The sequence below is a fragment of the Archocentrus centrarchus genome, chromosome 9 (assembly GCF_007364275.1).
Source record: "Archocentrus centrarchus isolate MPI-CPG fArcCen1 chromosome 9, fArcCen1, whole genome shotgun sequence".
NCBI lineage: Eukaryota > Metazoa > Chordata > Actinopteri > Cichliformes > Cichlidae > Archocentrus > Archocentrus centrarchus.
Window position 1 is genome coordinate 18,039,828 of NC_044354.1, and position 12,049 is coordinate 18,051,876.

At 39.3% G+C, this 12,049-nt stretch overlaps 1 protein-coding gene and 1 non-coding gene across 2 annotated transcripts; one reads left to right on the plus strand and one right to left on the minus strand.

The window, feature by feature from the left end:
* The first annotated feature begins 1,746 nt into the window (after positions 1–1,746).
* fam81b (family with sequence similarity 81 member B) lies at positions 1,747–11,198 on the plus strand. The gene is made up of 8 exons (XM_030738325.1): positions 1,747–1,781; positions 2,312–2,519; positions 3,560–3,678; positions 5,025–5,154; positions 7,083–7,189; positions 9,215–9,350; positions 9,711–9,912; positions 11,011–11,198. Exons 1-8 carry the CDS (start codon positions 1,747–1,749, stop codon positions 11,139–11,141), a joined length of 1,068 nt encoding a protein of 355 aa, XP_030594185.1. The 3' UTR covers positions 11,142–11,198.
* Positions 11,199–11,703: 505 nt separating this feature from the next.
* trnaf-gaa (transfer RNA phenylalanine (anticodon GAA)) lies at positions 11,704–11,776 on the minus strand. Its single transcript has one exon. It is a non-coding gene; the product is annotated as a tRNA-Phe (tRNA).
* Between the last annotated feature and the right edge of the window lie 273 nt (positions 11,777–12,049).

The following is a 12,049-nucleotide window of genomic DNA, read 5'->3' on the forward strand; positions in this document are numbered from 1 at the left end:
GTTCTCTCCACCAAAAAAAAAAAGTCAGGTTTCACTGAATATTATCACCCACGTGCAGCAGCGAGCAGGCATCACTGAGCAGCCTCCCCCTCCTCTCTCTCTCTCTTTAGTTGCTGCGCTGATGCGATGTGTATAATAACTCATTACGTCTTCCCCCCCGGCCCTTGTTTCAGTGCTGGCTGTGTTCTGCCCTCTTGTTTAACACTGTGCCCTCTCTCTTAGAAACTAACACACATAGACAGTAAGAATGAAATGCTTTCATTTACAGATAGCAGAACAGTGAACTGCTCTCGACACCTCTTTAAGTTAAGTACGGACCTGTAAGCCCAACAGTCCCCTTCAGCTCCCAGGCTTTTCTGTCAGGCTTGTGTGGAAAACTGCTGAATCTGCTTTGAGAAGGGCTTTCCTCTTAATGATCCTGGTCCTCTTGATAAGAAACTAATCCACTCTGTGTGTGTGTGTGTGTGTGTGTGTGTGTGTGTGTGTGTGTGTGTGTGTGTGTGTGTGTGTGTGTGTGTGTGTGTGTGTGTGTGTGTGTGTGCGCACACAACAGATACATAGACATTTAAAAAGCCTTGAAATGTTTTATTGAAATTCAGTGCCACTATTACTCTTGAATCAGAATTCCAAGCTGCCCGTTCATCTGATAAATACAGTCATACATAATCAAAATACTTAATCTGTGGATTGGGTATGGAGCTCAAGCCTTTAAATTTAGTCTGTATGCCAACAATGTCTATAACTTATGCAAATAATTACATGTTCTGTTTCCCAGTCTCAGTCTACAACCAGATTTACCTGGTATAAGCAGTTTCTGTGTGTTGGCCAGAGAGTGGCCACAGTCGATTAAGTTTTAGGGCTTCACTGAAGAAGCTTGATTTAGCTTTTTTTTTTTTAATAATTTGAAGTATTTCCAAACACAAAAAGGACTGCCACTGTTGCACAACAGGAACAAAGCAAATTCAAGAATTCCATGGGCAAGAGTGTCTTCTTTTTATCAGTGTATAAATGGATTAAATTACTCTGAATTTTAATTCAATTACAGTACAGTCCATTTGTACAGTCATTGCCCACACAGAGCTGCATTCAAAGCCCTCCAAGATAAGTATTTTCTGACTTGCAGGACAAATTAAGAGGAGCTTTAATGACACACTAGCCTAGACCAGTGCAAGAGAGCCTGGATTAAACAGGATTTGTTAGCTATTAGTGGTATTTTATGATACAGTAAGACTAACTCTGCTGAACTGGAGTATCAAATACAATATTTGAAGACATTAAGAAATTTCAAAGTTGTGAGGAAAAATAACAGCAATCAGAAAAATGCACAAAAAAAAATGACTTAGGTCAACAATGTATTACAAACTCTTGAGAGGGATGATCAGTTTCTCAGCAACATTTCTACAATTTACAACAATGTTCACACTTTCTGGTCATCAAACACTTGGCAAAGTATTTGCTGCTTCACCACATAGACAATGCATTTTTTTTTTCACATTACTGTTAACAATGGCAGGCAGGCAGGCACACCCCCATGGAAGGAGACCACAGTTACCAAGTGACAGCACAAACACATTATTGCAAAAGCTGGCTGAAGAAAAGCACAGACCTGTGAGTATTCTTATATGATGAAAATGAAGAATCTTTGGTTAATATCTTTAAGAAAATGGCATGCATGATACAATATCAAAATGTCTCATTATGCTCCCACTTATATATGTAATATGTGTCTCTTTGTAGACAATAAGGATGTCATATGAGTCACAGTTACAGAGTCACACAAGGTAACTTTTCTTATTGACATTTCTGTATTTTAAATTGTTTATATATATATATATATATATATATATATATATATATATATATATATATATATAGACAATTTAAAAGTGTGCAGTATATTACAGTAATTTATTTTTCATTTTCAATTTGTGCAGGTTGCTAAATTAGTTTCAAATCCAATCTCTGCTTAAGAGTTAAATAAGTTGTACTTCCCCCCCGCTGATGGGATTGAATTAAGGTTGTGAACCTTTCTAACACCGCCGTGAATCAAACTGATAAAATTAATCCTTAATCCACAATAGCCTCAGACAAGGCAACACAGCATGCACAGGGACATGAAGACAGTACCCAAGGGCATGAAAACCAATGTACAATGTACCTCTTGGCAGATGAACGCTTTGTTGAATTACACTTTGAAATGTTTGTTCTTCTTCTTCAACACAACAAATAGTTTGCATCTACAACAAAAACACTAAGATCTGAAACATTATGACGAGTCAGAGCTTGGTTTTCTGCTTACTTCCTGATTAAGGCCAGATGATTGGGAAGGTCGTTTAAGGAGCCAGGATAGGACGCTGGCTGTGCTGTTGGAGCAGGCTCTCAGAATCAAAGCGGAGGTGGCAGCCGGTCTGCAGTCCAACCATGGCTCTGTCCAAACCAAATCACTCTCCCGCAAGCTGTTGGAGAGACACATACTCATCATTCCACGTATTGTTAAACAGCTCAGCATGCGCATGCAGGTATGCAAAGTGGTGGAGGTTAGTGGGGAAGGTGTTGTCACATATTTAGATATGAAGCATTGTGTAACTTCTTGGCTTGCTTTGTGTTGAATATGTTGAACATCTTATTAGGTGGGTGAAGTCAAGCATATGTGTTGATTTGTCTCCTTTTCTGGTTGTTCTCTTCTCCTTGCATTGTTTGATGTGCTGCACACCCACCCACGCCGACTCATGCCCACAAATTCCCAGTTGATTTGATTACACCTGATAGAATGGTGCAGTGCTCAAATAAAGCCTACTTGACTTCTCACCATCATCAGCTCATGCACATTTTGTCTGTATAAGCAAAAAGTGTTGATGTGCACAGCACGTGGTTAACTAAATACTTTCAAGTTATGCATTTCAATTCTAACAGCTTTTCTCCTGACAGCAGTCAGAAGAACTGGAGAAAAGTACGAGGATCTTTGCCTCGTGGAACAAGTGTGAGGGTGTTTGGAGTCATCTTTCACTGAGCAGAACATCAAACCACGCTCTGAGAGCTGCCTTACAGAAGTAGGGCGCCAAAATGAAGCACACAGCTTCATTAGTGTACATCAAATGGGCCATTAGCATGATTAGAGGCTATCATTATTTGAAATATTACATGAATGCCAACATACTAATTAATCCTGAAAATCAAGAAGCAATCAGCTAAGTAAAGGACTGAATACTTTGCAAACATCTAACGAAAGCCACATCACACGGTCACTGTTTGCTTTCATGATAAGCCAGAGGGTAATCCCTTTGATTTAAGGGTATTTTACACACGCAGCCTGTACAGAGATCATTCATGCAAATGCACCAATGAAATTCTGCCAGTTTGAAGTGATCTTTTGCAGCAGAGGACATGAAGTAGTTTACACTTAATGTTTATCTTGATAGCACTAATATTCACTGCTTTCTGCCGGGTACTTTCTGAACAAATTATATCTTTTCTCATCTGTTTTTTCACTTAATTTGCTGGAAAAATATTCATGTTACTTTTGAAACAAATGTATGTGCTGTCTTTGCTCTGAGTAAAGGCATTAGAGAACGAGATGGCTCAGCGGGACTCTGTTACCTCTGGAATGGCACTAGTTGTTCAAAACCTGGACCAGAAAAACACAGTTGGCATTGGAGATCTGAGAGGACGAGTAGCCAGGTAGGCACTGTGTGAGTCCTGTGTCAAACATTGTCTTTATATAGTGAGGTCCAAACTGCACAGCAAGTGAAAGAAACAGCAAAGCATTATTTAAATGGATTAGCGTGACCTGACTTCCCTCGCTGATACCCTGCATATTTTTCTCTCCCACTAATGAAGTAAAATTGTTTAGCCTTCTGTCTAGGAACTCTTCACAATCACACGACCTCAAATCAGTGCTGGCGTACACACAGACACACACATGCACAGATGCAATTATTTTGTTCCCACCAAAGTGAAGTTCCCAGGTTTAAATGTGCTTTAGATGCTGATTAGCACTTGCTCATTATTCTGTGTCTCTGCAGATCGCACTTACTACACTGGATCGCTGAAAAGCGTCTGTCATCCCACGTACATTGTGATTGGTTTTTTCCTGTGTAGTTACCGAGACCAAATTATTTTCAAGACTTCTAACAACTGCTGATCTGTACCTGTACCTGTGTAAACAGACAGAAGACCAAGAGGTGTTATTTTGTGAGCATCATTTTGGAAAGCAAACCTGTCGGTGGGATTTCAGAGGCTGGGCCTATTATCAAACAAACCCCTGAAGCAGGGTCCAAAAAGGCAGAAGAAAAAACTACAATTCAGTGTGAAGGCCTCTTTCATACTGCTCATAACTAATCAATTAAGCTAAAGGCTGGTGGTTTTGGTCAGTGTAGAAGTGCAGGGAAATAACCCAGATTTCACATCAATCGTGTTGTTGGAGTATGTTTTATCACAAATATTTTATTGGCACATACAGGCAGGCCTGATAAAGACAGGAAGAGAGAGTCTTAACAGGCAGTGCAAGGAAGGAAGCGATGCTGTCATGTTGATTAATAGAGTTAGTGCAGTTAATGCTTATCACTTATCACTCAAAGTATGCCAAAAGCATGATTTTGCATGTCAGAGGCTGGAAGTTAAGTTTTCACAATGTCCCGATTGTATTTGGTGATAAATCCACTGAAGAGATTTTCTCACTTGATTTATTGTCATAGTTTTTGTAATTTGTATCAGCGAATCATCAATAGATGCAAACAAGTGACCAGTGAAACCTTCAAATGTGCTTGTTCAGTATTCAGAGCACGCGCTGCTTAGGTTTCACCAGAGCCGTTTTTGGTTTACTTTTATTAGCTCACCTTGAAAATTGATACCAGCAGTAGTCTTTTTTTCTTTCTAATTTTGTGGTTCTAATATAGAACTTTCTTTTTTTTTAGTCTTCTGCTCATCTCTCTGTCTTCACACCTTTCTCAAACTCCCTCCAATCCCATTTTTCTGATTCAATGGTCTCTCACCAGCTCTCTGTTCTTCCCCACCTATTATCTCAGGTGTGATTCCAACATTGCCAAACTGAGTGCTGACGTGAGCTCTGGAGAGCAGCAGGTGATCAGACTGCAGTGGGAGGTTCAAGAGCTCAGGAAAGCTGTGAATGGAGAGCTCAAAGAGCTGGAAGACAAGGTGGGACTTAATATATGGGTGCTGACAAGGGTTTGGCAGAAGAGGAGTAAGAGAGCAATTTAGCAAAACTTTACACTATCTGCAAATCAGCTACAATATCAGTCTTCATAAGTGACATGTGACATGTGCTTGCCATACTTAAGTTCTTATTTATCTCTGTGACATTTATGACATCAAAACTTGGTTTAACTATAACGAGACACTTTGTCATTTACCACCATGAGCAGACTGACGTTTTTGTTTTGTTATAACAATTTATGATTTACAGATGTGCAACCTTTTCGATTTTGGAGTCACCCAACTTGTCATCCAGTTCTGCTAATGGGTCAAAGTTTACAAACATGTCAACATGGACTGCACTAAAAATGTGTGTACATATTAGTATTAATCTTGTGAGCATGATAGCAAACTGGCTATCACATGCTCACACGTGCTCAGACAGAATGTTGATTTAATTCATTTGAATTCTGTGTTCTCAAACTAAAGAATAATGAACGGTTTTGTTATTTTATTTATATATATATATATATATATATATATATATATATATATATATATATATATATAAAATACTGATTGCATTTATGTGAATTCTTTATGCATGGAGGGAATAATAATCTGGTAATATGCAAAGTATTTGCACTCGTTGGACACTTTATTCGGTACACCATGCTAGTACTGGATCGGACCCCCTTTTGCTTTATACAGTACGGTACTGGAAAACCTTCTCAGAGATTTTAGTCCATATTGATATATAGATAGTATTGCACAGTTGCTGTAGATTTGTCAGCTGCACATCCATCATGCAAATCTACCATTCCACCATATCCTAAAGGTGCTCTGTTGGATTGAAATCTGGTGATTGTGGAGGCTAATCCTCACATAGGTAGCAGTGTTTAAACAATGCTCAGCTGGTACTTAGTGGCCCAAAGTGTGCCAAGAAAGAATCCCCCTTCACCATTACACCATCACAAGCAGCAGCCTGAACCACTGATACAAGGCAGGACAGAGCCATGCTGCTCACTGGATATTTTCTCCTTTTTGAACCATTCTCTGTAAACCCTGGAAATGATTGTGTGGGAAAATCAGCCGATCAGCAGTTTCTGAACTGATCGAATCGGCCTGTCTGGCACTAGCAACCATATTGCATTCAGAATCACTTAAATCATCTTTCTTCCCCATTCTTCACTTTCACTTCTTCTGTGTCAGCAGGTCATCTTGACCATGTGTACATGACAAAATGCACTGAGTTGCTACCATGCGATTGGCTGATTAGCTATTTGGGTTAAGAAACAACTAAACATGTGTGCCTAACAAAGTGGCCCAGTGAATTCAAGAGGATGGCTCGCTGTCTGGCAGGAGATTCGGCGCTTACTGCTGCTGAGTGAGACTGACCTTATCAAACAAACTTAGAGGCTCAGTCATAAGAGTTTGAAAGAAAGATGAGATATGAAATCAATTCAAATGGGATGTCAAGATCATCATAAAAAAGCTTTCAGCCCCCCACACCCTCAGTCCATTTTTTTAAAAGGTCAATGTTATAAAAAATATGAAAACCCTGGATTAGGATAGGTATGTCACATATTATAATGCTCTTTACTTGATCTTAAGCTACCGCAAGTGCCTTCAACACTCACACTGATTCAGGCAGCACTCAGTTCTGTTGGTGGCACAGGGTGGTAAATCACTGTGATGGCAGCACATTAGCTGTGGGTCAGCGGTCAAGCGCTTACCATAAAAATAAATGAAAATGCATACAAAGTGGGTCACCGGTGTTACTCTCAGTCATGACTGGCCACAGGAGTGGTGCATAACACAGTCAGCTCAACAAAGCAGAAAGCACAAAGGGTAAAGGTCAGAAACAAAGCTGGAGACACTCCAATGTGGTATAACAGAATATGTTTGTTTGTGTGTTTTCTTATTATCAGATTCATAATGACCTTAAAAGACTGGAAGCCTCATTGACAAAGGATTCCAAGGACCAAAAACGCTTGATGTCTGATCTGCATAGACAAGTCAAGCTACTAGAAGAGAGGTAAGACTGTTAATTAAGTAACAAACCTAATGTTGTGGTACTAACAATTCCTAGAGACAACCACTGCTACAGCCTATTATTCCATGGATTCAGCTGCTTATCAAACCACTATTTTGAGGGGTTGCTGCTTTTTTGGGGTTGTCCAAAGATACATTCTCTGGCAACTACTAAGTGTATTCAGTTAGGGAAACATAGCCACTGTCTTGGCTGATCTTTGGCTGGATAATTTACTGAGGTACTAATTTGCTGTTCAAATCTTACCAATAGTCAGTCCCAGCTATATTTACAGCTGCTCCAATACTGCAAACTGCTTCCACCTCAAAATATTAATGCAGGAGGCACAATAATGGTGAAAGCTTGTTTTCCATTTACTGTTCCATCTGAGAAATAATCTCAGCCGGTAGCAATAAATAAACATTTCAGAAACAGAGGGACGTGAATGATAGATATGTTCTATTTAATAATGTTGGACCTGCAATGGAAAGCAGCTCACTGATCATATTAGAGCCAAAAAAAAAGCTGAAAATAGTTTTTGAAATGCGTCACAATAAAAATGCTGAAAACATGCAAAAAAAAAAAAAACCCCTACCTTTTCCTTTATGTCATTTGGATTATAGATTTAATAAATTACATATCCATCCGCCCACCCAGGGTATGTTTGACCAGTGATGGATAAGGTTGAAAGAGATGAAACATACTGAGTGATGTTGCCTACCTGTCGCTCAACCCAATCTGTTTTTTATATTTGAAGTAGCCAGGTCATTTTTCCAAAGTAGGCTCTGCTGATTTCAGAAAGCTTTTTTATTAGCGTTCAGTCTACAGAGAGAGTTCATTAGATTTTGCATCCTAGATCTCACTGGTTATTTTTTAAACAAAGCAAGCTTGCTCATGGTTACCTTTTAACCATCTCACGTATGGCTACACCGAGCCATACTTGCCGAGAGATTTTCTTAGTGGCAGCTTAGCCATTAAAGGCCTCATAAGTCTGAAGTAAGCAGTCAATCAGGATGTCCTTGTTTTTTACTGATGAAATTTGTCTGTTGGAGGTGGTGGTGCAGGGAAAGCTGGGCACTAGAGACCACATGTGCGGATATTCAATAGGGTACAATATCATCACACCTGTACAGAAAAATTTATTTGCAGCAGGACTCTAACAGTGACACACAGACAAGTGCCTACTGACTGTTTTAAGGAGACTTTACACAAAAAGAATAAGAGTAAAGAAGGCTCTGCTTTTTGAGTCCTGTATTATTATACAGCCAACACAATATTTCACTCAGTTTGTCCAAGGCTGCAGTTTTCAACTGAGACATTTTAACACTGTTTACCAAATCTGAGCAATGTGGCGCACATGCAGCCATAGATGGCAACTTCTACATACAGTACCTGTCAAAGGTTTGAATGTACTCACTGAGAGCGTCCAAACTTTTGACTGGTACTGTATATTACAAAAAAAAATCTAAATTTGTTCTGGTCCCCCAGACAAATACAGAATTCAGAGCTACAAGGCCACATTATGAGCATCAAGCATTTTTTAACAGTTCATGCAGACGTTTTTGCATCACTTTTTTTTCCCACTGCTTTTGAGGTGTTTCTCAGTGCTGACGTTGACATTATGTTAAGCAAAACAAGTAGCACTTATTGCTGAGGAAGACTCACTCCTGATTACCAGAATGTGGAATTCTGAACACTGACTTTAGCGTCTTTCTTTTATAATATATTTACAGATTACAAATTATTGATTTGTTATTCTGAATCAGGCATTTTTTAGTAGTTTAGTAGACATGGACGTGCCAATAAAGCATTGGTTATCAAAACAGTCAAAATCTTTTTTCTGATGTCAAGCACCAAAAAGAGCCGATTAGAGTTAAACTGACAGCAGAGGATTACTATCTCCTTGCAAGTTTCAAGGTCATAAACTATATAGTCGATGTCCATTCCTAAGATATTTATAATTGAAGCCAATTACCTAAATGTGAAGTAAAACCTAATATATTTCACTTTGTATTCCTCGTGTCTTTGCAGGATGTCAGGAGAGCTTGAGGAGGGCAAGGAGCAAATAGAGAAGTTGAGAAAGTGGACCGAACAGCAGCTCACACATTCTTTCCAGTCACATGCAGAGGACAACCAGGAGCAAGTGTCACTATTACAAGACAAAATGGTACAATACATGTTTTCAGAATCCACTTGTCTGCATGGACGTTTATCAGCTTGTAAATGTAAAAGGTGCCATAAAAATATAATGGACACATACCCTCACTGGCAACTTCATTAGGTACACCTGTTCAACTCAACATGTTTAGGCATGTAGACATGGTCAAGACTACCTGCTCATGCTCAAACTGAGTATCTGTATGAGGACGAAAGGTGATTTGAATGACTTTGAATGTGGCATGGTTGTTGGTGCAAGATGGGCTGGTCTGAATATTTCAAAACCTGCTAATCTACTAACAATTTCCCACATAATCATCTCTAGGGTTTACAGAGAAAAGCTGAATTTTCATGTGTATACTGTGCTTAGTTTGAGTTAGTGTCTAGATTAACTGACCGCCAGCTTGCTCTGGAGGCACGAGCGGAGAAGTTTGACACCCAGTGGAACGAGGCTGACTGCACTCACTATGATCAGCTGAAACGCTCAGAAGGTAAACTCAGCAGAAGAATAACCTCAGTGGAGAACAGGCTTCATCAGAAGCTGCAGCTGCTCAAACAGGAATACCACAAAGGTGGGTGATCGCTGTTGGTAACTTGCTGTCATCAGAGAGCAAACACACATGTACCGCATATACTTCGCCATACACGTCAAGGAAAATGATACACATGCAAGAACGCTTCATGAAAGTCTGAAACAGACTTTTTTTTTTTAACAGTTCTTTTTTTTTAAATACACTTAACTGTGTTAATAACAGTACTATAAAGGCTGCTGGGGAATCATCTTATTCTACACATTTGGCTGCATCATGCAAGCACAACAAAGCTAGTAAGTCCCAAGACAATCCACAAGAACACACATTCATTGAGCCAGCCAAACGCACTACCTCGTCTCCCTGTCATGGTGCTGTTGACATCCATCCTCATCTCATTTCCCAGGATGCCTGACACTAGATCTCACACCTACTCCACGTTCTGACAGTTTCTCTCTCACTCTGCAGCTCTTATTAAAGAGTAGACATATAGAAAAGTGCCAACATTTCTCTTGGTAAATAAGACCATGGGTAAACTGATCCATGAATCACTACTCAGCCACTGCTCTCAGCAATCCATCCATCCTCCTCTGCACTATTTTAAGTGTGGAATAAAAAGAAAGAATGAGATGGCAAGAGAGAATAAATGCATAATTGATAAGTGTTGTAAATATCCGTGGCAAGACAGGCATTGAGTTATGGAGTTGGAAAGAGAAGATACTTAATATCTCAAAGGGAGCCTTCCCACCCTGCAGTCTGTTACTTCTTAGAGTACATTCTGTAATAAAAATGTATCAGCTTTAAGTAGTAATTCATACTTGACTATGTAATAGAAACATAAGTGATGATTGGGAGCAATTAATCATAAATTGGGTGGATAAGGACCATAAGGACAGGAAACAGAGCAAGATGCAGGATATCATAATTAAATCAAAACTAAAACACAAATATGAATGCAGTACCCTTTCAGGGCTTTCAGAGTTAATGTTACAGAACTTATGAGCACTGAATAAACAGGATGAAAGTCCTTACAGTACCATCATAGCACTTCCATCATCCAGCAGCAATAACCTGAATAATTTTCACCTTAAATGCATTATCTTTGGTGATGATTTATACAGCCTGCCTCTGTTTGAATAGGGTTCCTGTCTGTGCATGATGCAATTGAATCACTGAGGCAGATATGTGACATCAAATCCCGCCTTGACAAGGAGAAGCTTCAGAAGGATATCAGGCACATCTGCAGTAAGGTGACGGAGCTCAAGTGCTAGTGACTTTAGCTGAAGAGGAACTGATTTCTGACTGTCACACCCATCTTGAAGCAACAGCTCAAATCAAACCCTTTTTTAAAAAAGAAAAAAATCCCTCTGGGTGTTACTTCATCAGCAGCTTTATGCCTGTCTTTTTTTCCATGAGCCAATAGCTTTTCAGACTGTAGCTAATCTAGCCCATCTTTGGAAACCAGATAAATGATCTATTAATTACAATGTATTAGAAAATTACCAAGAAACTCTATTCATAGCAAGAGTTTCACAACTCACCGCATTGCCATGATCTGTCTTTACATGCATGTTTTGACTATAAAACTTGTGAACATTATTATTCCTAATTAAGGATTTTTTTTAATATTTGAAATCTTTTGGTGTTTTGTACTGTGTTTGTTGCAGCAACAGGTAACATTCTGCAAATACAAAGTTTATGGAGCTGTGACTGCCTTTCTATTTTTGCACACACTTTGTTTCAGCTGTATATGTTCTAATTATTCAGCTAGTATAGCAGGCTCCCACTTCCATCAATCTATTTGAAGTAGTCCCACTTCAATAGGGACAAAACTGCCGAAACTCGGGATCGAACCAGGGACCTTTAGATCTTCAGTCTAACGCTCTCCCAACTGAGCTATTTCGGCTGTGACACGATGTCGCCCACCAGAAGAATCACACACAGATGCTAAAAATAATGATATATAACAATCAAAACGAGACAGTCAGTCCTGAAAGCACCTTCAAAACGTTGCATTTCATCGGGTCCTTATCAAGATTTAAATGATTTCTTTATTTGTTTATGTTTTAATTCTGCTGATAGTTTGAATTAAGGTTGATTTAGCATATGCTTAAAACAGCTGAAGCGTAGAGGCGTTTCAAGGTGGCTTTCGAGTGGCGAGATTTGTTTCGAGAAGGAC

What these genes read in the sequence shown, in the direction of transcription:
- fam81b (XM_030738325.1), top strand. Translation starts at nt 1,747, where the DNA reads ATGTCATATGAGTCACAGTTACAGAGTCACACAAG. An exon ending in CAGTTACAGAGTCACACAAG is followed by an intron (nt 1,782 to 2,311) that starts GTAACTTTTCTT and finishes TTCCTGATTAAG; the next exon opens with GCCAGATGATTGGGAAGGTC. An exon ending in AGCTCAGCATGCGCATGCAG is followed by an intron (nt 2,520 to 3,559) that starts GTATGCAAAGTG and finishes CTCTGAGTAAAG; the next exon opens with GCATTAGAGAACGAGATGGC.